Below are 24,220 nucleotides of genomic sequence, written 5' to 3' on the forward strand. Positions count from 1 at the left end.
ATGATGCGCCCCTGGTCAAACCAACCAAGCATCAACAACCCAAGGACCCCTTCAGAAAGCTGCAGACTCATTCTTTGCCAGAGAAGAAAGAGACAGCTGCAAACGAAGAAAACGCCCACCACCACCGCTGTGGTGCCGCCACCCACACCGCCCTCTACTGTGGTGCCGCCACCGACACTGCGCTCTGCTGTGGTGCTGCCATCACGCTCTGCTGTGGCGCCGCCACCGACACCACGCTGAGCTGTGGCACTGCCCCCGACACCAATCCCTGCTGTGGGGCCGCCCCAACACTGCGCTCTGCTGTGGTGATGCCCCTGACATCGCGCTCTGCTGTGGTGCCGCCGAAACTGCGCTCTGTACGTCATCTGATTGTACCTGGATGTCATGGACAATTTGTTTGAAGACATTTGAAATTTCTATGCAGGCATTTATTAGCGATTCTATGTTCTACACAGGAATTTTATCCAGAATTGCAATCATCTTCAAGAAGTTAATATTATCCTTTTGCAGAGCCAGTACACAGAGTAGTTTCTAAGACCATTTTTCCTTGCAGTATTAGTCATGTTGGCACATTTACTGTTACTGCTGGGCAGAGTTGACATTGAGCGCTCTGCTGGTGATCTACCATTGTGTGGCATTCTGTGCTCGATTTTCCCAAAGACATTTTTACTGAATACTTCTGTTCAATGATGGTGTTAAAGCTGTGGACCGGTGGGTGTTGTCTGGTGAGTGTTGTCTGGTGGGTGTTGTCTGGTGGGTGTTGTCTGGTGAGTGTTGTCTGGTGGGTGTTGTCTGGCGGGTGTTGTCTGGCGGGTGTTGTCTGGCGGGTGTTGTCTGGCGGGTGTTGTCTGGCGGGTGTTGTCTGGCGGGTGTTGTCTGGCGGGTGTTGTCTGGCGGGTGTTGTCTGGCGGGTGTTGTCTGGTGGGTGTTGTCTGGTGGGTGTTGTCTGGTGGGTGTTGTCTGGTGGGTGTTTTCTGGTGAGTGTTGTCTGGTGGGTGTTGTCTGGTGGGTGTTGTCTGGTGGGTGTTGACTGGTGGGTGTTGTCTGGTGGGTGTTGTCTGGTGGGTGTTGTCTGGTGGGTGTTGTCTGGTGGGTGTTGTCTGGTGGGTGTTGTCTGGTGGGTGTTGTCTGGTGAGTGTTGTCTGGTGAGTGTTGTCTGGTGGGTGTTGTCTGGTGGGTGTTGTCTGGTGGGTGTTGTCTGGTGGGTGTTGTCTGGTGGGTGTTGTCTGGTGGGTGTTGACTTGTACATTACAAATTGTTTTGCATCGGTGGTGTTTTCATCATCCTAGAACTGAGGGTGGAGCAGCTGGCTGACCTCTGGCTGCCTCCCTCCTTCCCCAAAAAGTGTGGGGATGATGGGATGAATGAGCTATCACAAGTTTCATTGATTTTCGATTGTGTGTTTACACTGTCGGCGAAGCTCTTTTGGCTGTTTTGAGGCTGCGGTCTCGTTTCTAACCAGCAGTGAACTCTTTTGTTTCGCTGACTTTCTGGGTGCCTTCCCTGGTGGGTGGCAGACATGAATATATTCATAGAAATTTTATCATACATGCCAATGCTCCCTACTAGAGGGGGTTTAGTTCTGGCTCAAAGTCCCCAGTAAGCCTAAATGAACTCCACGAGTGATGGCACGTAATAGTTTGGCACCATATGAGCAATGTAGCTTTAGGGAGCTAACGGGGCTCACCTAGAATTTGGCATTACATTCAATGCTTTTTATTTTTTATTTTTGTACAGATCCGCTTTTTTTGGCATGCAAATTTTGCACTCGGTTAAATGTGCTTGGCAAAATAATTGTTATATACAATATTTATAATTTTTACATTAAACTGTCTCCTAATTGTTGCCCTGTGACAAGCAGCTTACAAAACAAGAATTCCATAGCAATTTTAGATTTTTAATTTTGATTTCAATGTTGAAAGTAGGTTGGTTAGGATAGGTTTGTACTTGCCTAATTTTGCTTTCCAGTTAAGTATCAAGCCTGAATATGCACTACAGTGGTTGCCAGGGTCTTATGACTCAAACAAAATTGGCCCAACACATGAATTGGCTTCCCCTATACACTGTGGATCACTAGAGAAAGTTCCCACTGTTTCTTAACACAAGTGACACAAGGTGTGACTTACTTAGCAATGTGAGGAACAGCTTTGGGATAATTCTCTTGAACAAACAGAGGTGCAATAGAGTAATCATGAAAAAACAAGCCAGATTTATCATGAATACTCATATTCTTGTGTCCAGACTCTGAAAATACAGCCTTGCACACGTCCCACGGACCCTGCAAGACAGACACATGGAGATAGAAATATTTGTATATGTAAATATCAAAATAACTAGATACAGGATATGGTTTGATGATATGAAGGATACTGAGAAATGTATCCTGGGCCAACAGATTGAGATATGGCACACCAGGAATGTGAACAGGGCGGTGAGAGAAGTACAGGAAGTGAAACGGTTGAAGTCACATTACAGTTCAGTCTGGCCCCCCAGGTACTGCCCTGTGATGCTACCCTACCCAATGTCATGCTACAAGTTATAAAATCTTTGATTTATTGGTGTTTGGATTGGAGGTGATCAAGGCAGGCCCAGTGTTACTGCCGACAACACAAACATAGTTTGTTGACACAATGGCTTGGAGGAGAGGACCCATATGTTCAACTTAATTAACTAAAACAATGAGTACTCTATACAAGGCTACATTGTAATATGTACATTTATTCTACATGTAAACAAGTTTCTGACACAGCTCAATGGAACTTACAACCCACTTCTTTGTTGCTATTCTGTCTGCGAATGTCTTACAGGAATGGATTCAAACACTGGCAGTAAAGACCAATTTGCCATTTGACGACAACCACAAGCCCCTTGTACACTATAACCTCTTCCCCTAGTTAGAAATTACAAAATGATAGCAGAATTGTTTAATGGGTCCTGGTTAAGCACATTATGCCTATATTGATGTATTATACATAACCATATTTAACCTCACTGGTATAACAGCTGGACAATAATAACAATACTCAGAACATGATGGTAACCAAAGTGGCCCAGATATCTAAGAAGACAAACTCAAAACATAATAACACTAAAAGAACTTACCATTTTAAAGTCTTTTTTGGCCCGTTCTGCTTCTTTCTTCATGTCGTCAACTTGTAAAGTTTGTGCATTAACAGACCACATGGACAAGTGGTGCAGAATCTGCCGAACATCCTGATTTGCTCCAACGATGATTTGATCCAGAGCATCGGGTTTTATCTTGATGCCTTCACGGAAGCAGATGGACATCATTGGTCCCTGTAAACAATTCAAGCACATTTGTATTTTAACACATTCAAATTTGGATTCACTATTCAGTTTAACCCCCGTGCTGCTCAGCACGGGGGTTAAACTGTTATTAATACCTGTTATTACTGCTATTAATATTATTACTGCTTATTAATTAGTTATTATTACTTATTACTGTTATTAATAGCTGTTAAACTGTTATTAATTAATATTAATAAACTGCTATTAATAGTTTTAGACACCGCTATGCACATGAAAAAAAAAAATTAAAATTTATAATTTTAAGTCTTATAAAAGTATTCATTTGTGTTCCCTGACCACGGCGTGATGGGATGGGGGGGGGGAGGGATTATAGTTGACATATTTTGGCCGCAATAAGGCGAGGAAGTATGGCAAAATTGAGGCGTTGACAGAGTAAGTGTTGGAGGCGGTCTGCTCCCCCCAGCTGTCAGGTGGGAGTTGCCACAAAGATATCATTACCTAATTATTTGAATGTCTGATTTCTTTCTTAGTTTTTTGCAGTAATATTATTCAATAGTGTGTAGTGCGATATATTTATATGATAAAATGTGTGAACCATCGCTGTACTCAAAATTATGGTGTGCATATTAGTGATTCAATTATTATGTTCATAAAACCATAAACAAATAGTTTTGCTGTTATTACACTATATACACAGGTTTTATAGAAGTATCTGCATGTTTTGTTCACCATAACGAACCACTAAGTTGGTATGGTGAGTCCAGACAATAACAGAGGAAGCTGATACGAACCCCGTGTAGTCGCGGGACATTTAAATCATGCGCGGCACCATCAATTGTATATATACGATGTGCGCAGTTCAGCGACATTTACTCAAATTGTGTACAGTACATACAAATTGCACAGCAAGAGGGGTTAAGGATTATATATAATTTGTAAAGCAAGATTTCATATGAAAGAAATGATAACAGTGATGGAGTGGATGAATGTTCTTGTTAAAATAAAGAATTATAGTACAGTAATCATTACTGAGTCACTCCTCAATAACCTTCACATTCTTGAGGTTATCTTGAGATGATTTTGGGGCTTTAGTGTCCCCGCGGCCCGGTCCTCGACCAGGCCTCCAACCCCAGGAAGCAGCCCGTGACAGCTGACTAACTCCCAGGTACCTATTTTACTGCTAGGTAACAGGGGCATAGGGTGAAAGAAACTCTGCCCAATGTGTCTCGCCGGCGCTCGGGATCGAACCCAGGACCACAGGATCACAAGTCCAGTGTGCTGTCCGCTCGGCCGACCGACCATGCACATTCATGCTATGCATAACAATGTCTTGATAACATTAGGGTATGTTAAGGTAGCCAAGGTATGTTATTCAAAATTTGTGCATGTTAGAAGCAGGCTATGATCTACTTCTCTGACTTATAACCTTTCTATATCTTATCACTTTACAGTATGAATAATTTATACTAATTGTCCTTGAATTGTCTTCTCATCATACTAACTTTGTGATGAATGTTTTGCCAAGGTCTGTCTAATGGTAAACTACACTTTGTTTCACCAATATTTACCACCATTCAAATTGTAAGCTAAATGTTATTCAAGCCAAAAACTTAAATTTAATCTACAATGCTGTACAGCTGTTTAACACTTTCGGCCATCGGTAATGGATATTGTGTCCATAAATAACTATGGATGTTAGGCAGTGACGCATTTTGCCTCCATAATTAAAATATTTGTTAAAATTCAAATATTTTTCCAATTATTATAGGACATTTTAAAATGTGTGTCAATGTCTTCCTATTTTCTGTGATGGCCCATGTGGCATCATGACACTGCCATCCATGCGGTAGGCCCATTGTTATCGTGTCTACTCTCGCGACCGTTGCGGCTTTCTGCTTGATGGGGTTCTGGGAGTTATTCTACTCCCCAAGCCCTGCCCGAGGCCAGGCTCAAGGCCTCCCCTCGCCTCCAACACGTGTACCCGTTCTGGCTATTTTTCCTCGGCTATATTTGCTACTGTACCAAGCACTCCTCTGAGATTTTTACATTTATTTACTAGGCGAGATTGGCTGAAATATAAAGTGTATAAAACAAACCTGTATGCATCACAAAGCATGTCAAATGCTTCTAACAACACAAACAATGAGTGAGATGAAGTGAGTTGTTAAAGAGCTTGCCAGATATTTGGGACTGACAATGTTGATGGGGAAAATAAAAAGTGTATACACATTAGAGTGTGGGTGTTGGGGGTGTGTGGATGGGTGCTCGCTCACAGGTAACGCTGGGCCGATTTTCTGGTTTCCTGTGGGTAGCGCGCCTGTTTATTTTACCTTATATGCATATATCCATTTAGAGGATTCTATTGTAAACCATTTGATACCAAAATGAACGATGTAACATGAAAACTGAAGTGAGAAAACCGAAAAGAGAATGAACATTTCAGTGTGGTTGGGTGCTCAAGGGTAATGCTCGGCCAATTTTTGGGTTTGCTGCGGGTGGCATGTTCGGCTTTTTCACCTTAAATGCATATACCCTTTAGAGAATTTCCTTGTGATCAATTTGATACTAAAATGAACAATGTAACATGAAAATTGACATGAGAAAACTGGAGAGTATACACATTTTAGTGGAGGCGTTGGAGTGCTGATGTGTGTTTACTCACGGGTAACACTTGGCCAATTTTCGCGTTTGCTGTAGGTGGCACACCGGGCTTTTTGACCTTATATGTTGTATGCATATATCCCTCTAGCGAATTCTATTGTGAGCAAATTGATACCAAAATGAATGACGTAGCACGAGAACAGAGGTGAGAAAACTGAAAAAGAGTATACACATTTTAGTGTGGCTGCGAGCTCACGCGAAATGCTCTGGCCACATTGGGGTAGCTTGAGGCGTGCATGCCAGAAACACAAAAGTGTTAACCCCTAAACTGTGCAAGGGTTACATGGCCATTTTAACCCTTGAACTGTGCAAGGGTTACATGACCATTTTAACGGGCAAACTGTCCCTGGAATATGTAGCTTGTGAAGCAGAAAAGGAAACGTGTGAGTACAGAGGTTTCTAGCTAGACAAATACCAGAATTAAGAGGGCTTAGTTATGAGTACAGGTTAAGGGAACTGAACCTCACTATACTACCTTCGAGAGAAAGAACAAAAATGATATGATCACTATATTGTATACATGATGCGGAGGGAAAATACAAGGTGAAAGACAGCCTGTTTAAATTGAAAGGAGGTAAGTGAAGAGGACATTGGTGGAAGCTGGATATGCAAATGAGCCATAGAGATGTAAGGAGATTCTCATACCCCTGAACGAAAGAGTCCTAACTTGAATGCACTGAAAGTTGTCAAAGTCACTTCCATCCACAACTTCAGGAAAAAATGAGACAAGATCTTGAACGTCAAGAGACTTAAGATGCATGCAAGGTACAGTATAGGAGATTAGGAGGCGGAGCATAGAGAGCTAAATTTGACTCCTCCAGTCATTGATAGGTAAGAACTTCTGTCGTGGCATCTTACCCTAATCTGCTCAATCCTTGGTTTGTAAAACCTTAGATCAAAGCAATAATTAGCTAATGATCTTATTTTTGGATGATTTCGGTCATTACACATTGCTATGATGGGCACTTTTGATTTCTTCATGAGAGCGATGAGTTCTTGAACGCCTCCTCTGTCCTCGTTGCCAGACATACCATCCACCTCGTCCATAACCAAGACATGTTTAGAGCTGGGGCCTCTCACACCTTGACCTAAAAAATAACACATATTTATGATAGGATTTTGAAAGACATAATTTAAGAATTAACATTTTCTTATTTATTCATTTTAACAACAGTGCTTGGAGGGTGACACACTCGCCCACACTTCATGAGAGATTTGGTCTGGCTTCATATCCTGGCAGGGAATGATTGACTAGGCATCATTAATTGTTCACCACTTTTAACCCAGCAGTAATTGGGCACCTGGTTATTAACCATTTGGGGAAATTAATGGGAAGGCTTACCACAAGCTATAGGATGGGAAAGCTCTCAGTCTACTAGCAGGAGTCGGAAATCATGTCCCATCCATCCACAGTTGGGCTTTTACCCACCCGTGTAAAAAAAAACCAGCATAGAATGTAATGAAACGTCAGTTTCTTGGTGATACCCGGAGGCTTCCCGGAGCTATCTGGGCTGATATGAATGTATTAGACGCTGGCATCAATCAAGCAAATGGAGTTCTAGGCCTACCAGGGACCACAAGTCAGAACTTGACCCCCTCAGAGAAGTACGAGGAGAAATGGCCTATAGAAACTCCTGAATGGTTGGAAGCATTCTATGTCTGCCATCGACCGGGTCAGACACCCAGAAAGGTAAGCATCCCAAAACAAACCCCTATTCTGGTTAAATTATTCCTACTGAAAGCCGAACTGTGGACAGAACTCCTCACATGAAAACGAGAAAACGAGCATGGCGTCACCACATCGATGACTGCGCCGCCCCCCCCTCCCAGGGAGGGGAAGGGGGAGCCCCAGACCTTCCCATGGTGGCTATCCACACCTTCAGTTCTGAGGCTGGATGTCAAAACCCGTGAAAAACCGCCGACCGGAGGGAGGAAGGGTTGCCGGAAAGCCTCTGGGTCTCACCCAGAAAATGGCGTTTCATTACATTCAATGCTGGTTTTCTGGGGGGAAAGCCCCTTTGGCTCCCTGGAGATACTTAACCAAAGATACAACAACAGGAACTTGCCACTCGCACCTCAACTCAAAGTCAAGACAACTGGCTGCAACTACCGACCCAATGCGACACATGCCCAACTAGCGCCAGGAACACTGACTAGGTAGCAAGTGGCCAGGTCCCTGGTAGACCTCCAAAAACCCTGTGCCCGAATGTCAGCCCAAGACACGTTACCATAGACAGCAGCAAATGCAGCAAACTTATGAACGTCATAGGCACGAAGATTGACCATAGGCTGGCTGGCCCGAATAATCCTGTGGACGACCTGGGAGACCCAAACCCTGGAACAAGCAAGAAGGGAAACCGGGCTAATTCAAAGTGCATCTTGGACACCGAGATGCACTTTGTTACCTGTGCACGTGGTGCACAGGTAACGGTAAAGAGCCGCAACCGGACACAACACATGACACACCCCCGGCCAAACCAACCAAGCATCAACAACCCAAGGAACCCTCCGGAAAACAGCAGTCTCATTCTTCGCCAGAAAAGGAGACAACTGCAAACGAACAAACCTACCACCAGGACCAAAAGCGCAGAAACCTCTGCACCGGAGAAGAGCATGAAGCTTCCCAACCATGCCCCCCATAGGTTAATGCCAACAGGTATAGAGAATTCGCAAAACAATCCTGCACTGAAGGGGCCATAAGAAACCGAGAGGAGAGAGACAAGAGAGCACCCGGTCCAATGACAAAGACAGCTCAGGCGGCGCATGAGCAGTCCGGAGATGAAACAACGCATGAGACAGCTTGTGGAATGGAGCAGAAGTAACATCCACCCTGAATGCAAGCTGAAGCAGCGCTGCACGATACAATACAACGTATCGGCATAAGATGACGGTCCTGAAACAACCACAAAAGGACAAGACAACCCAATCCAAAACATAAGAAAACCTTCGGAGGGACAAGAAATAATGGAAGGACAGCCAGGAAACTTCATACTGCCGCCGAGACGAAGCACGCAGGTGGAAAACCATCAACGAAGCCACCTGATCACCATACAAGTGGTGATAGACTCATGTCAGAAAGACCAGACACGAACACTTGAGAAGATCAAACTAGTTACGTAACAGACTGGCTCGATCTGTTGAAAGAGGTAGAGCTGCAGGAAGACTCCAGGTTCGGACACCGAATAAGCAGCACCTGAAACCAAGGCTGAGCCGGCCAGGGAAGGCTGGGCTGGGGACGGATGCACGGACGAGCAGCGCGGCAATGGAGTGTGACGTTTGCTTGTTTCCTTGGGACTGGAGGGAGTTCTGCCTTTTTGTTCAATTTTTCTTTGTACCTTTCTTACCATGTGCGGCTTGTTATGCCTACCTTTCTGAGTGCCTAACCCTGGTCAATGGCACGTAAGGAACACCCCAACTACAGTGGTGTTTTCCAGGGCCATTGCTCCCTGCAACCTCTCCGAGGTGGCCAGACTGGCTCATGGTCCCCCGGTAGGTAGAGCTCCATAGACTAATGCCCCGGTCTAATATATCACACATTAGCCCGATAGCTCCAGGGAGCCAAAGGGGCTCCCCACAAAAAACTACTAGAAGATAGGCAATATTGACTTACTTGATGCATATCCTGCAAGGCTCTTGTTAGACAGCAATTCTGACACAATATTATCCAGAGTTCTCTTAGAACGTGCATCTGAAGCATTCAGTTCCACCACATCAAAACCCAGTTCCTTACACACCAAGTGTGCACTTGTAGTTTTTCCTGAAATAACAAGAAATTACATTAATTAATTATGATTTTCACATCCTTTGAATATTTCTGCCAATGGTACATCTAATCTAATCTCAAATAATAATTTTCAGGGCTTCAAATAGCAATGAAACTCAAAATAAATAGTGTTGAATGTAATGAAATGCCGTTTTCTGGGTGAGCCCCAGAGGCTCTCTGGAGCTGATACTAGGTATATTAAGTCTGGGGATTCAGTCACATCGAGTTTTGCCAACCGGGAACCACGAGCCAGAACCTGGCTCCCTCAGAGAGGTGCAGGGAGCAATGACCTATGAAAACTACATTCATTGAGAGTACATTCATGTCTGTCATCGATTGGGGATAGGCACGCAGAGAGGCAGGCACCCCAACACAGACCCCAACTGAAAGAAAATTGTAACGCTAAGACCGAACAGATCCCAAGAAAAACAAGACAAAAAGCAAATTGTCATCAAACCGACAAGCCGCTTGGTCGCACCATCTTCCCCCCCAGGATGGGGAGAGGGGGGGAAGGAGACTGAAGGATGCAACAGACGCGTTAATGCAACACAGCGCTGCAAAGGACCCGGAACGTCTCAAGATACCAAGAGGCCAAGACCTTGTTAGACCTCCAAAACCCTCGTGTCCAAACATCTGCCCAAGACATATTACAAAAAACAGCTGACAAGGCTGCATACTTATGAACATCATGAGCACGAGGGTAGACCGCAGGCTGGCTAGCTTTAATGACACTGCGGACAACCTGAGAAACACGAGGTCTGGAACAGGGAACCAGAGAAACTGTATCAACCTACAATGAGTCCACCAAAACAGAACCTGTGGTTCAAAGGTAGCGGAGTAAAGCCGCCACTGGACAAAGCACATGATCTACCCGAAGCCGAACCAAGCTTCCACAACCAAAGGACCACTCTACAAGCCTGCCATCTCATTCTTCGCCAGAAAAGGAGGAGAGGGCTGCAAATGAACAAAACGACCATCAGGACCAAAGGAACAAAACTCCTGGCACTGGAGGAGAGCACGAAGCTCCCAACCCAACAACCGGCAGCCGGGGATATAAAAAAACCAGTGTTGAATGTAATAAAACGTCACTTTCTGGGTGAGACCCGGAGGCTCCCCGGAGCTATCCAGGCTGAATGGATATGTATAACTTTCTGGCATCAGTCAATGTGTTTGGAGTTCTTGCCTACCGGAGACCACGAGCCAGAACCTGGCCCCCTCAGAGAAGCGCAAGGAGCAATGGCATGTAGAAACCCCCATGCGGTTGGGAGCATTCTATGTCTGCCATCAACCTGGTCTGATACCCAGAAAGGTAGGAGTCCCAAAACAAACCCCTATTCTGGTGAAACTATTGCTACCGAAAGTCAAACAAGTGGACTGAACTTCCCAAACGAAAATTAGCAAACTAGCATGACCATCACATCACGTCGCCGCACTGCTGTCTGCACAACCCCCCTCCCCCCTCCACCAATCCACTTCCCGGGAGGGGGAAGAGGAGCCCCAGACCCCCTATGCCGGCAATCCAACCGCCAGTTTTTAGGCTGGATGTCAAAAACATGCGAAAACACCGCCGACTGGAGGGAGGGAGGGATACTGGAGCCTCCAGCCTTTCAACCCGAAAATGGCATTTCGGTACATTCAAGGCTGGTTTTCTGGGGAAGCCCCGTTGGCTCCTCGGAGAAGTGAAGAGGTCCACCTCCAGGAGTCTGTACGTCCAACAGAGCCAACTGAAGGAGTCGGCGTCGATCGTCCATTCTGTGGACAGGGGAATGAACTGAGACACGCCGTCCGCCAGGACGTTTGGATACTCCCTTGATATGAACCGCACAGAGAACCAAACCCTGAAAATCCAGCAGACGAGTCACTCGAAGTGACAAGCCCCAAAGAGCCAAGACCAAAGAGAGCCCCTGCAGTTCAGACAAGAAGGAACAGGAACCCGGCCACCACATAGGTAAGCATGCAACGCAGCACCTTGCACCCCAACCAGAAACTACATCACTTTCTACCCAAGGCCAAACAAAAGCCAAGAAACCCCAGCTGACCCCAAGGGGCGGGGGGCAAATGCTGAGAAGCAAGAACATTTATGAACGTGGAGTCCCAAAGGCTCTAGGGAAGAGAACCCTAGAACCCAAGGGTAGTACTTACAGGGTGCTTAGAAAAGGCAGCCCTAAGTGCATGCAGCCCCAGTACACTGATGTTACTCCTGGCCACCGTGCCACAAAGAGCAGAAAACAGAGCATAGGCACAAATTCCACCAAGAAATCAAAGCCAGAGTTGATGACTGCCCCAGAGCGCATCAGCCTATGAACTGAGGTGCGAGTAGCCGGCATGAGGGGTCCAGGGCTCCCCCCCCCTCCCGGGGAGGGGAGGGGAGGGCTGTGCGGATGAGCAGTACTGTGGCAGTGAATGACATTTGCTTTTTTGCTTGTTTCCTTATTTTTTTTTTGGGGGGGGGGGGGGGGGGGGGGGGGTTGCGCGGAGGCTGTCTCTTTGTTTGGTCTTCGGTTGCAATTTCTTACCAGGTGGGGGCTTGTTTAGCTATACCTACCTTTCTAGGGGCCTAACCCCAGTCGATAGCAGACATGAAATGCTCCCAAACATATAGGGGTTTCCATAAGCCATTGCTCCCTTTGCCCCTCTAATGGGGCCAGGTTCTGGCTCGTAGCACCCCCCACAGAAAATGCATCCCTTCCCGTGAGTTACGCCTAGCACGAAAAATGTCAGCACAGCAACAGGGCATATGGCCCCTTCCCTCCTCATCCTGTATAGGGCACTGCTTAATGATAAATATTGGTTCTCCTACCATTCTCAAGCTACTAATCACTGATTCCAACATCACACACATTGTAGCATCATCATCCTCATCATATTATCATCAAAAGCAAATCCTAGCCACCTGCTACCATATTGGATTGATAGGGATTCTATAATAAATACTCTAGAGAACGCAGATACGCAGAGTGTTTTGCCCGAAACGCTGTGCGTACTGGTGGCTCTAGGTATTGTATGTACTACCTCTATCTTTAAATCTAACAGAATGTTTGTACTGTAACTCTGCAACTATGTGTGTACTGTTCCTAATTATTATTATTATTATTATTATTATTATTACTCTAGCAAATCCTAGAAACAGCCTAAACAAAATTATTATCCATACTGTATGTATTATAATATAATTCAGGCATGTTTAAATTATAGTTTGGGAATGCAATAGAGTTCTCAACAGGCAAGTGAGCCAATCACAGCATTGCAGTTTGGAAGGCAACCCCCCCCCCCCCCCCATGACACAAGCAGCAAGGAATACAACAGGTGTACAACACGGAACTTATTTTTTGGCAATAGATGTAGGAACACCCACACTGTAGGTCAGTTACCAGTATTGAGTTATAACTTACCAACACCTGGAGGTCCAGAGAGTAATGCAGCCTTAAAGAATGCTCCGTTGTCATCCTTCGCCCATGGACCTGAAGCCAGAAAGTAATGCATTGTAAAATTATTTCATAATTTTGCCTGCATAGATATGAAATCTCAAAAAATAAAAATAGTTCTCAGTGTATCAATTTCTTTGCCATGTCCAATTTAATCACACACACACACACACACATACATATATATATCCAATACACACACACATTGCAATAAATTTGTTTGATATTTACCAAGAAAGAGAAAGAGATATTTGACATTCAGTACCTTCCTCACTTGGGTAAAAGTGGCTCATGTGCATGACAAGTATAATAGTCAAATATTGGAAAAAAATTTAAAAATAAATGGGTGGAACACCTGGAGAGAAACGATATAATATCAGACAGACAGTATGGTTTTCGATCTAGAAGATCCTGTGTAACGAATTTACTCAGTTTCTATGATCGAGCTACAGAGATTTTACAGGAAAGAGATGGTTGGGTTGACTGCATCTATCTACACCTAAAAAATGCTTTCGACAGAGTTACACATAAGAGGTTGTCCTGGAAACTGGAACATATTGGAGGAGTGACAGGTAGGCTTCTAACATGGATGAAAAATTTTCTGACAGAAAAATGAAGCAGTAATCAGAGGCATACCTGGAGAGGGTTCTGGGAGTTCTTTTACTCCCTGAGCCCGGCCTGAGGTCAGACTCGACTTGTGATAATTTGGTCCAATAGGCTGTTGCTTGGAGTGGCCTGCATGCCCACATATCCACTAAAGCCTGGTTGGTCCGGCACTTCTTGCAAGAACTTATCTAACAGCCTCTTGAATACATACACCTTTGTTCCAGCAATATTTATAATGCTTGCTGGGAGGGAGTTGAACAAGTGTGAACCTCTGATGTTCAGACAGTGCTCTCTGATTGTGCCTATGGCACCTCTACTCTTCACTGGTTCTATTCTACATTTCCTTCCATATCTTTTGTTTCAAAATGTTGTTATTTTACTGTGCAGATTTGGTACCTGACCTTCGAGTATCTTCTATGTATAGTGGAACCTTGGTTCTCGTATGGCCCTTTTCTCGTATTTTTCGGTACTCATACTCAATTTCTCCGAAAAATTTGATTCAGTACTCGTTGTTTGCCTCAGTGCTCGAAATTCGTTTATACATGTCCAGGTCCACCAAGCACGTGGCATCGCTGCGAGGCGCCGCCTCAGTTTACAGCGTCCTGCCAAGGTGACGACTGTGTTTCAATTCTTCGTGTAGAATTTCATTGTTTTAGGGCCTTTTTTTGATTTCGAACCATAAAAGTAATTATCATATAACACAGGCCATGGGTCCCAAGAAAGTCAGTGGTAAAGTTCAACCTAAGAGAACAACTGTAAGAATGACCAGAACAACTGTAAGAATGACCAGAACAACTGTAAGAATGACCAGAACAACTGTAAGAATGACCAGAACAACTGTAAGAATGACCAGAACAACTGTAAGAATGACCAGAACAACTGTAAGAATGACCAGAACAACTGTAAGAATGACCATAAAACAAAAACAAGAGATCATTCATAAATATAAAAATGATATGCGGCCTGTTGAACTTGCTAGATTGTATAGCAAAAGTATGTCAACGATATGCTCTGTAATTGGTAAGAAACAGGAAATAATGAGTGATAAAGTGGCAAAAGGTGTAACAACAATCAAGAAACAAAGAACACAAACACTTGAGGAGCTTGAAAAGTTATTATTAATTTGGATAAACAACAAGCAGTTAGCAGGTGATAGCGTTTCAGAGGCCATCATTTGTGAAAAAACCAGCATTGAATGTAATGAAACGCCATTTTCTGGGTGAGATCCGGAGGCTCCCCGGAGCTTATCCAGGCTAATAAGCTAATGTCAGACTTTGGCATCAGTCATGTGTATGGAGTTCTAGGGCCTACCGGGGACCACGGCCAGAACCTGGCCCCCCCTAAGAGAGACAAGGTGAGCAATGGCCTATAGAAACCCCCGTGTGGTTGGAAGCATTCTATGTCTGCCATGCTAAGTCTTTCGGGCAGAAAACACCAGAAAAGCAAAGAAACGACAACAGGAGAATAAAACCCCTGAAGGGAGGTGAAAAACTCACCCAAGAAGCTCCCTCGCACACCCAGGCGCATGTAAACCAACTGCAACGCCGCCCTGGTGGCTACGCCGGGAAACCGGCAGAATAAAATGGCCAACAGAACAGAGGGCTGTGACCGACGCAAAAGATACAAAAACACACCAGTAAAAGTGGGAAGCAAGCAGACTGGATGGGCGAAAAACTCTGCCCAAAAGCAGAAAACCCAGGCAGGGGTTTCTTTGCTGGGGCAAACCGCCCCAGAACTGCTAGCAGGCATCCCCCACAGCCCCGGGAACCAGCAAGAGAGGCCCCGGGGCAGAGCCATCCTCCAAGCCCTCCACCCTTAAAGAAAAGGAAGAGTCCATGGGAAAGGCAGCAAGAAAGGGCCGCTGGTATGACCCAGAAGCCTTGGCAGGAGGAACAGGCTCGAAAACCTCCGTCCCCAACCCGAACGGGGCAGCCCCCGAAAACCGCCCGAGTCTCGGCCCCAACTAAACCCCACCCCGACCCCGAAACCCACAGACGGTCCGGAGCCGAGAACAGGGAAGGAAAGGGGGGAACAGCACCTAACCAAAACGGGGCGGTCCCGGGGCATCCGAGTGGGAAACCAACCTAGCGTGTTGCAGCAACCTAACCTAGCTTGCAACACGGATGCCGCCTGTACTCTGAACAGTATAATAACATCAGGAGAGTACTGGAGAACAAGCAGAGAATATCTCTCGCAAGACTCCGGGTCAAGGTGTCAGTGACCCAACAGGCAGCATGACGGAGGTAATAGTGGCGACTGTCACCCGGAGACAAGGGCACAGCAACCAACGATCCTGTACAAGACGGGTTGGAACCCGGAAGATACATTCAATGGTCCCCCGAGCCCAGACAGGGGTTTCCAGGGCCCGTAGGCTGACTGCTATGGGAAGCTCGGGTAAGGTGTTGCTAACCGGTTAAGAAACCCAAAAATAACAAGAGGATAGCACTGAAAACCCCTGCGACGTGTACAATCATGGGGCCTAGCAGAGGGCCACCAAACACTACCAGTGGAACTATAGCCACACTGGGCAGACCCCCACCAGGCAAATGAATATAAAAACAAAAGAAAAAACCCGCAAAAGTACACCGTCTGCAGAGGCAACAGGAACCGGCCGCCGCTTAGGTGGCAGCCTTGACGCCCTAACCAGCACAATACCAGTCCCTACCCAGGGCCAAACAAGGGCCTAAAGCCCCAGCTGGCCCCAAGGGCGAGGCAAATGCCGAGCAGCAAAAACCTCTACAGGAATGGTTCCCGAATGCCCCAGGGAAGATAACCCTGTCACGCAGGGGCAGTACTCACAGGGCGCTTAGGGAAGGAAGCCCCTAAGCGCATGCAGCCCCGGCACTGATGAGGTACACCTGGCCACCGCACAACACAACACACGGTAGTGAACGCCACACAAGGCAAACACCGCCTAGGAAACTGAGGCCAGAGAAGCGTTTATCCTGGTTGACATTAGCTTACGAGCTGAAGCTAAGCAGCCGGCGTGGTAGGTCCGGGGCTCCCCCTCCCCCTCTCGGGACGGGGGAGGGCTGCGCGGACGATCGGTGCGGCAGTAAAGTGTGATGTTTGTTTGTTTCCTTGGGATTGTAGGGAGTTTCTACCAAGTGTTTTTAGTACACTTTGTTTTAATCAAAACTATTTACCACAAACTTACTAGGTCTGGGTGGCTTTTTGTCGCTCAGCTGGTTCTTTTGCCAATTTTGCAACCAAATGTGCAATTTTTTGACATTAGAGCGATCTCCCTGCTGTCCTATTATGTTCTTTATTGAAGAGGGTTTATACTTGTCAACCCACATCAGTACTTCACTCGGTCGTTTGGATAGTTCTTGAGATGAGATGGACTGTGTCTTAGGGGAAGAGCTGGTGGAAGATGGACTCCCAGTGTCCTGTAAATACAACATTGTTACATTCATAAATATTACAAAAGTCGGCAAATTAAACGAAGCACCATATACAGTGGCTGGATTACATGAAGGTGGTCACCAAAGGTATCGTAGAGAAAGCACATCTCACTCTACAAAGAGAGACAATGACAAAAGATGTGCTATTAGCACAGGATGTACAATGAGTAAACAGTGATTGGATAGATAATGCTTCTGGCATCTCAACAAAACAAATTATTGTAAACTATGAGGTTCACTCCAGTATTATTATTAAGAAAATATCACAGCAAAATGGTAAGAGAACAACATTAATGTAAAAGAACTAGCTTTACCTAAAAGTAAGAACAAAGCAGAACTATATGAGAGAAGTTACCAGTTCTTGAGTCAAACAATCAAGTCGGTCTCGGGCAGTGCACGACCGCCCGTAAGGCTCACTACTACTGCTGAATACTTGCCATACGCTCAGTCTTTAATGGATCAATATTTTGGTCTGAAGTCACATGACCCTGGCACTCAACCAGTACAGGCTGGTGTACAGGCTGGTGTAGTGTGTACAGGCTGGTGAAGTGTGTACAGGCTGGTGTAGTGTGTACAGGCTGGTGTAGTGTATACAGGCTGGTGTAGTGTGCACAGGCTGGTGTAGTGTGTACAGGCTGGTGTAGTGTGTACACACTAACATACACTGTATACTATCTTGAGGTTATCTTGAGATGATTTCGGGGCTTTTTAGTGTCCCCGCGGCCCGGTCCTCGACTAGGCCTCCACCCCCAGGAAGCAGCCCGTGACAGCTGACTAACACCCAGGTACCTATTTACTGCTAGGTAACAGGGGCATAGGGTGAAAGAAACTCTGCCCATTGTTTCTCGCCGGCGCCCGGGATCGAACCCGGGACCACAGGATCACAAGTCCAGCGTGCTGTCCGCTCGGCCGACCGGCTCTCTGACATAGATGACAGACACCATAGATACTAACACAGATGGAGTGAGAAGGACTGTATACTAACACAGATGAGTGAGAAGGACTGTATACTAACACAGATGAGTGAGAAGGACTGTATACTAACACAGATGGAGTGAGGACTGTATACTAACACAGATGGAGTGAGGACTGTATACTAACACAGATGAGTGAGAAGGACTGTATACTAACACAGATGGAGTGAGAAGGACTGTATACTAACACAGATGAGTGAGAAGGACTGTATACTAACACAGATGGAGTGAGAAGGACTGTATACTAACACAGATGGAGTGAGAAGGACTGTATACTAACACAGATGAGTGAGAAGGACTGTATACTAACACAGATGAGTGAGAAGGACTGTATACTAACACAGATGAGTGAGAAGGACTGTATACTAACACAGATGGAGTGAGAAGGACTGTATACTAACACAGATGGAGTGAGAAGGACTGTATACTAACACAGATGAGTGAGAAGGACTGTATACTAACACAGATGAGTGAGAAGGACTGTATACTAACACAGATGGAGTGAGAAGGACTGTATACTAACACAGATGAGTGAGAAGGACTGTATACTAACACAGATGAGTGAGAAGGACTGTATACTAACACAGATGAGTGAGAAGGACTGTATACTAACACAGATGGAGTGAGGACTGTATACTAACACAGATGAGTGAGAAGGACTGTATACTAACACAGATGAGTGAGAAGGACTGTATACTAACACAGATGAGTGAGAAGGACTGTATACTAACATAGATGGAGTGAGAAGGACTGTATACTAACACAGATGGAGTGAGAAGGACTGTATACTAACACAGATGGAGTGAGAAGGACTGTATACTAACACAGATGGAGTGAGAAGGACTGTATACTAACACAGATGGAGTGAGAGAGTCTATATGCTAACAGATGGAGTGAGAACAACTGTATACTAACATAGATGGAGTGAGAAAGAAATACTGGAGCTAGAAGATATGCCTCAAGAATCTTAGTGGATTCGGAAGACTCCCAGGTTAAATTGCTTGTGTATCGTGGTTCAGTGGGTTAAGGCATGTGGCTGGGGAGCCCCAGGATGCTGGTTCGAGTCCCCAGAGTGCTCCAATTCTTTCGCATCTCAGATATTGTTGCACTAACAGAGACGAAACTCAAAGATAATAATTTAAATCGGATTGTGTTCCTGAGGAGCTACTCAATTTGGAAATGTGACAGAAAAATTAGAAAAGGTGGAGGAATTGCTGTGCTGGTGAAAGAACAACTAAAGACAAGAGAATTAATAATTGATAATCCACTAGAAGTTGACATTATGGCACTGGAGATTTATAACCTGAATGATGAATGGATAATTGTCAATGCCTACAGTCCACCAGTAAGCAACACATGGACAAAGGAGGAGCTGTATGACAAAAAATACTAGGAAGAGAGGACACCACAAGCTCACCTCTCAGTCCCATAACTACACTTAGACCATGAGGCATTTCATCAAGTAATTCAGCCATTCTTACCTGAGAATTGTCGGAGTGTGAGAAGCGTTTTTTTGGACTTGGAGTTTTGGTGGTGGTGGTGGAGAGGAGAGGGGAGCCTGAAGCAGCAGAGTTCTCAAAACTCAGCACGGCTTCTTCCTCTTGTGGTACTCTTCCATTCTCACCTTTCACAAAGGACTTCGCTTTCTTGGAAGTCTTACCTGTGGCACCAGAAAGTGTCCAGGTACTGTATTATAAGCACGATTGAACTATAGTGTGGACATCATTATGTGCAGCAACACTACTGTGTTATGGACTATGGTGCAGAAACACTATTATGATTGATGTGGACTATGGTGCAGAAACACTATTATGATTGATGTGGACTATGGTGCAGAAACACTATTATGATTGATGTGGACTATGGTGCAGAAACACAATTATGATTGATGTGGACTATGGTGCAGAAACACTATTATGATTGATGTGGACTATGGTGCAGAAACACTATTATGATTGATGTGGACTATGGTGCAGAAACACTATTATGATTGATGTGGACTATGGTGCAGAAACACTATTATGATTGATGTGGACTATGGTGCAGAAACACTATTATGATTGATGTGGACTATGGTGCAGAAACACTATTATGATTGATGTGGACTATGGTGCAGAAACACTATTATGATTGATGTGGACTATGGTGCAGAAACACAATTATGATTGATGAGGACTATGGAGGACTATGGTTCAGAAACATCTATGACGTCGACTATGGTTCAGAAACATCTATGACGTCGACTATGGTTCAGAAACATCTATGACGTCGACTACGGTGCAGAAACATCTATGACGTCGACTATGGTTCAGAAACATCTATGACATCGACTACGGTGCAGAAACATCTATGACGTCGACTACGGTGCAGAAACATCTATGACGTCGACTATGGTTCAGAAACATCTATGACGTCGACTATGGTTCAGAAACATCTATGACGTCGACTACGGTGCAGAAACATCTATGACGTCGACTATGGTTCAGAAACATCTATGACGTCGACTACGGTGCAGAAACATCTATGACGTCGACTATGGTTCAGAAACATCTATGACGTCGACTATGGTTCAGAAACATCTATAACGTGGACTATGGTTCAGAAACATCTATGACATCGACTATGGTTCAGAAACATCTATGACGTCGACTATGGTTCAGAAACATCTATGACGTCGACTATGGTTCAGAAACATCTATAACATGGACTATGGTTCAGAAACACTATTTTCATGTAAGCTATGGAGTCAAAATTATATGATGATGAGAATTGTAGTGCAGGGACAATATGACTGTACCTGCAAGGAATTCTTAGAGTTCTATTCCCCAAGCCCCACCCAATCCTCAGAAGGTTTCCCAACTGCTGTATTAAAATGCCCTTATCCTAACCTACCAGAGGATCCAAAACAGAAAATTGGAGTATGTCAATTCGTGAGCTGCTACCATTTTCTAGTACTGTATGAAAATATTTTGCCTTGGGTAGAGTATACATCAAAATACAATGTTTTATTAGGAGGATGGGTTGCAAGCCCAGCCCAAAACCAGTCTTGACTTGTAAGAGCTTGGTCCAACAGGCTGTTATTTGGAGCGGCCCGCAGGCTTACATATCCACAACCCAGTTTGTCTGGCATTCCTTCCCAGAACCTGTTCCCCCCCTTTTTTTAAGTCCATTTTTGTTCCTGCAATGTTTCTTATATTTGTTGGGAGAATACTGAACAGTCATGGATCTCTGATCTTCATTGCTCTCTGATTGTGCCTATGGCACCTCTATTCTTCACTGGTTCTATTCTGCATTTTCTACCAATCTGTTTGCTCTCCGTATGTTATTTTACTGTGTAAATTTGGGACCTGGCCCTCCAGTATCTTCCATGTAAATATTATGTGATTCTCCTCTCTCTTGTCTCCTTTCCAGAGAGTACATTCTGAGAGCTTCAAGACAGACCCAATAATTTAGGTGCTTTATCATGTCCATTTGTGCTGTATATGTTCTCTGAACTGTATTCCATCTATTGCAGTGATGTCTTCTGCTCTGAAGGTGGAGGTGAGTATCGAGCAGTACTTGAGGCAGGTGGAGCAGTACAAATCAGCCCAGGTGATTTGAATAAAATGAGCATTTTGATAGGATCCCTGGATTTGAAGGTTCTCATAATTCATCCTATCATTTTTCTAGCTAATGATCTATTTGCTAGGTTATGCTCCTATACATTAAGTTGTCAGATAACATTATTCTCAAATACTTTACATGTTGTTTTATTATTGTGGGTAGGGTAGGGAGCCGGTCGGCCAAGCAGACAGCACGCTGGACTTGTGGTCCTGGGTTCGATCCCGGGCGCCGGCGAGAAACAAAGGGCAGAGTTTCTTTCACCCTATGGCCCCTGTTACCTAGCAGTAAAATAGGTACCTGGGTGTTAGTCAGCTGTCACGGGCTGCTTCCTGGGGGGTGGAGGCCTGGCCGAGGACCGGGCCGCGGGGACACTAAAAGCCCCGAAATCATCTCAAGATAACTTCAAGATAAGATCTAATTGTCTCTTGTAATCTGTATTTCGCTTAAGGTCCTCATTTTTTCTGTACTTAAGCGCCAAGAATTTATCACTGTTAAACATTATGTTATTTTCTGCTACCTACTCAAAACATTTATTATCAGCATATAGTTTTCAAAGTCTTCTGGAGAAGTAATTTTCATATACATTTTGGTCATCTGCAAAAGATGACACAAAGCTGTGATTTGCATTTCTGTCTATATCTGATATGAGACTAAAAATAAAAATTGTGGTGCAAGGACTGTGCCCTCAGGTACAGAGCTTTCCACCATACTTGGACTGTAGTTTGATTGATTGTTGCTTTGTCTGACGAGAAATTGAATATCCATCACCCTACTTTACCTGTTATTCCTACTGATTTCATTTTGTGGGCTATCACTCCATGACTACCTGTTGTTGATTTCCAGGATCAATATTCCCGCAGCCCATTTCGTGGATCAATGTTGCCACAGCCCCGTCTCTGACTAGGCCTGATCAATGAGGCTGTTCAATGCAGCTGCTCGCAGCCTGACATACGGACTGGTAATACTTATCAAATACTTTGCATATGTGAAGAAATAATGATGTGGACTATGGTGTAGACACAATATAATGATCTGGACTATGGTGTAGAGACAATATAATGATGTGGACTATGGTGTAGAGACAATATAATGATGTGGACTATGATGTAGAGACAATATAATGATGTGGACTATGGTGTAGAGACAATATAATGATGTGGACTATGGTGTAGAGACAATATGATGATCTGGACTATGGTGTAGAGACAATATAATGATGTGGACTATGGTGTAGAGACAATATAATGATGTGGACTATGGTGTAGAGACAATATGATGATCTGGACTATGATGTAGAGACAATATGATGATCTGGAGTATGATGTAGAGACAATATGATGATGTGGACTATGGTGTAGAGACAATATGATGATCTGGAGTATGATGTAGAGACAATATGATGATGTGGACTATGATGTAGACAATATAATGATGTGGACTATGGTGTAGAGACAATATAATGATGTGTTCTATGGGGTAGAGATTTGAATGTTTATTTACATACAAGAGTTTGGATGTTAAGACTCGGAAAGTTTAGTGGTTTATCACGTTTATTTAATATAGTCTTGGTTACAGCAGTCAGTTGTTTGAAATGTTGTGACGTGACATGATCTTATCTTGAGGTTATCTTGAGATGATTTCGGGGCTTAGTGTCCCCGCGGCCCGGTCCTCGACCAGGCCTCCTTTTGGTTACACACACCCAAGAAGCAGTCCGTAGCAGCTGTAACTCCCAGGTACCTATTTACTGCTAGATGAACAGTGGCATCAGGGTGAGAGAAACCTTTTGCCCATTTGTCTCCACCTCCACCGGGGATTGAACCTGGAACCTCAGGACTACGAATCCGAAGCGCTGTCCACTCAGCTGTCAGGCGCCCTGACATGATCTTCATAATTCATCCTATGGGATCCCCGGATTTGAATGTTCTCATAATTCATCTTATCATGTTCCTGACCATTATACTGTATTAACTTAATTATGTTCACTAAACATCAGGTCATCATCAAACATCATAATTCCCAGATCTTTAACATGTTGTTTCCTTTGTATGAGCAGATCTGATTGTGTTTTGTACCCTATATTTTGTTTCAGGGCCCCATATTGGGAGACAGTCCCCAAGGAACAGAAACCCGAAAACACCGAGGCTGGACTTCGGTGGAGGTCCCGAGGGACAGTGGAGAGGCGGGACCAAAGAGCTAAAGCTCAACCCACGCAAGCGCAACTAGGCGAGTACACACCTACACACCTGATGTGTAGCTTCAGAGTAGTTAATAAATGGAATGCACAAGGAAGTGATGTGGAGGAGGCTGACTCCATACACAGTTTCAAGTGTAGATATGATAGAGCCCAATAGGCCCAGGAATCTGTACACCAGTTGATTGACAGTTGAGAGGCAGGACCAAAGAGCCAGAGCTCAACCCCTGCAAGTGCCTGGGGAAGGCTACCCTAAACACATGCAGCTCAAAGCAAACACCTGGCTCAAGATCCACAAAACAGTGTGAAAAAGGACACACACA

General features: G+C 44.7%; 1 protein-coding gene across 2 annotated transcripts in view; it reads right to left on the reverse strand.

Moving 5' to 3' along the window:
- The window catches only part of Gnf1 (germ line transcription factor 1), a 67,828-nt gene that overhangs the window by 21,966 nt on the left and 21,642 nt on the right, over window positions 1–24,220 (reverse strand). For both annotated transcript variants that reach the window (XM_045726102.2, XM_069311972.1), the window contains exons 7-13: window positions 19,585–19,763; window positions 16,883–17,114; window positions 13,087–13,155; window positions 9,542–9,688; window positions 6,790–7,019; window positions 3,103–3,297; window positions 2,127–2,278 (exon numbers count right to left, since the gene is read on the reverse strand). In XM_045726102.2, the coding sequence (XP_045582058.2) occupies window positions 2,127–2,278; window positions 3,103–3,297; window positions 6,790–7,019; window positions 9,542–9,688; window positions 13,087–13,155; window positions 16,883–17,114; window positions 19,585–19,763 (1,204 nt within the window). The remainder of the gene's footprint in view (window positions 1–2,126; window positions 2,279–3,102; window positions 3,298–6,789; window positions 7,020–9,541; window positions 9,689–13,086; window positions 13,156–16,882; window positions 17,115–19,584; window positions 19,764–24,220) is intronic.

The sequence above is a fragment of the Procambarus clarkii genome, chromosome 71, assembly GCF_040958095.1.
Source record: "Procambarus clarkii isolate CNS0578487 chromosome 71, FALCON_Pclarkii_2.0, whole genome shotgun sequence".
NCBI classification, from domain to species: Eukaryota; Metazoa; Arthropoda; class Malacostraca; order Decapoda; family Cambaridae; genus Procambarus; species Procambarus clarkii.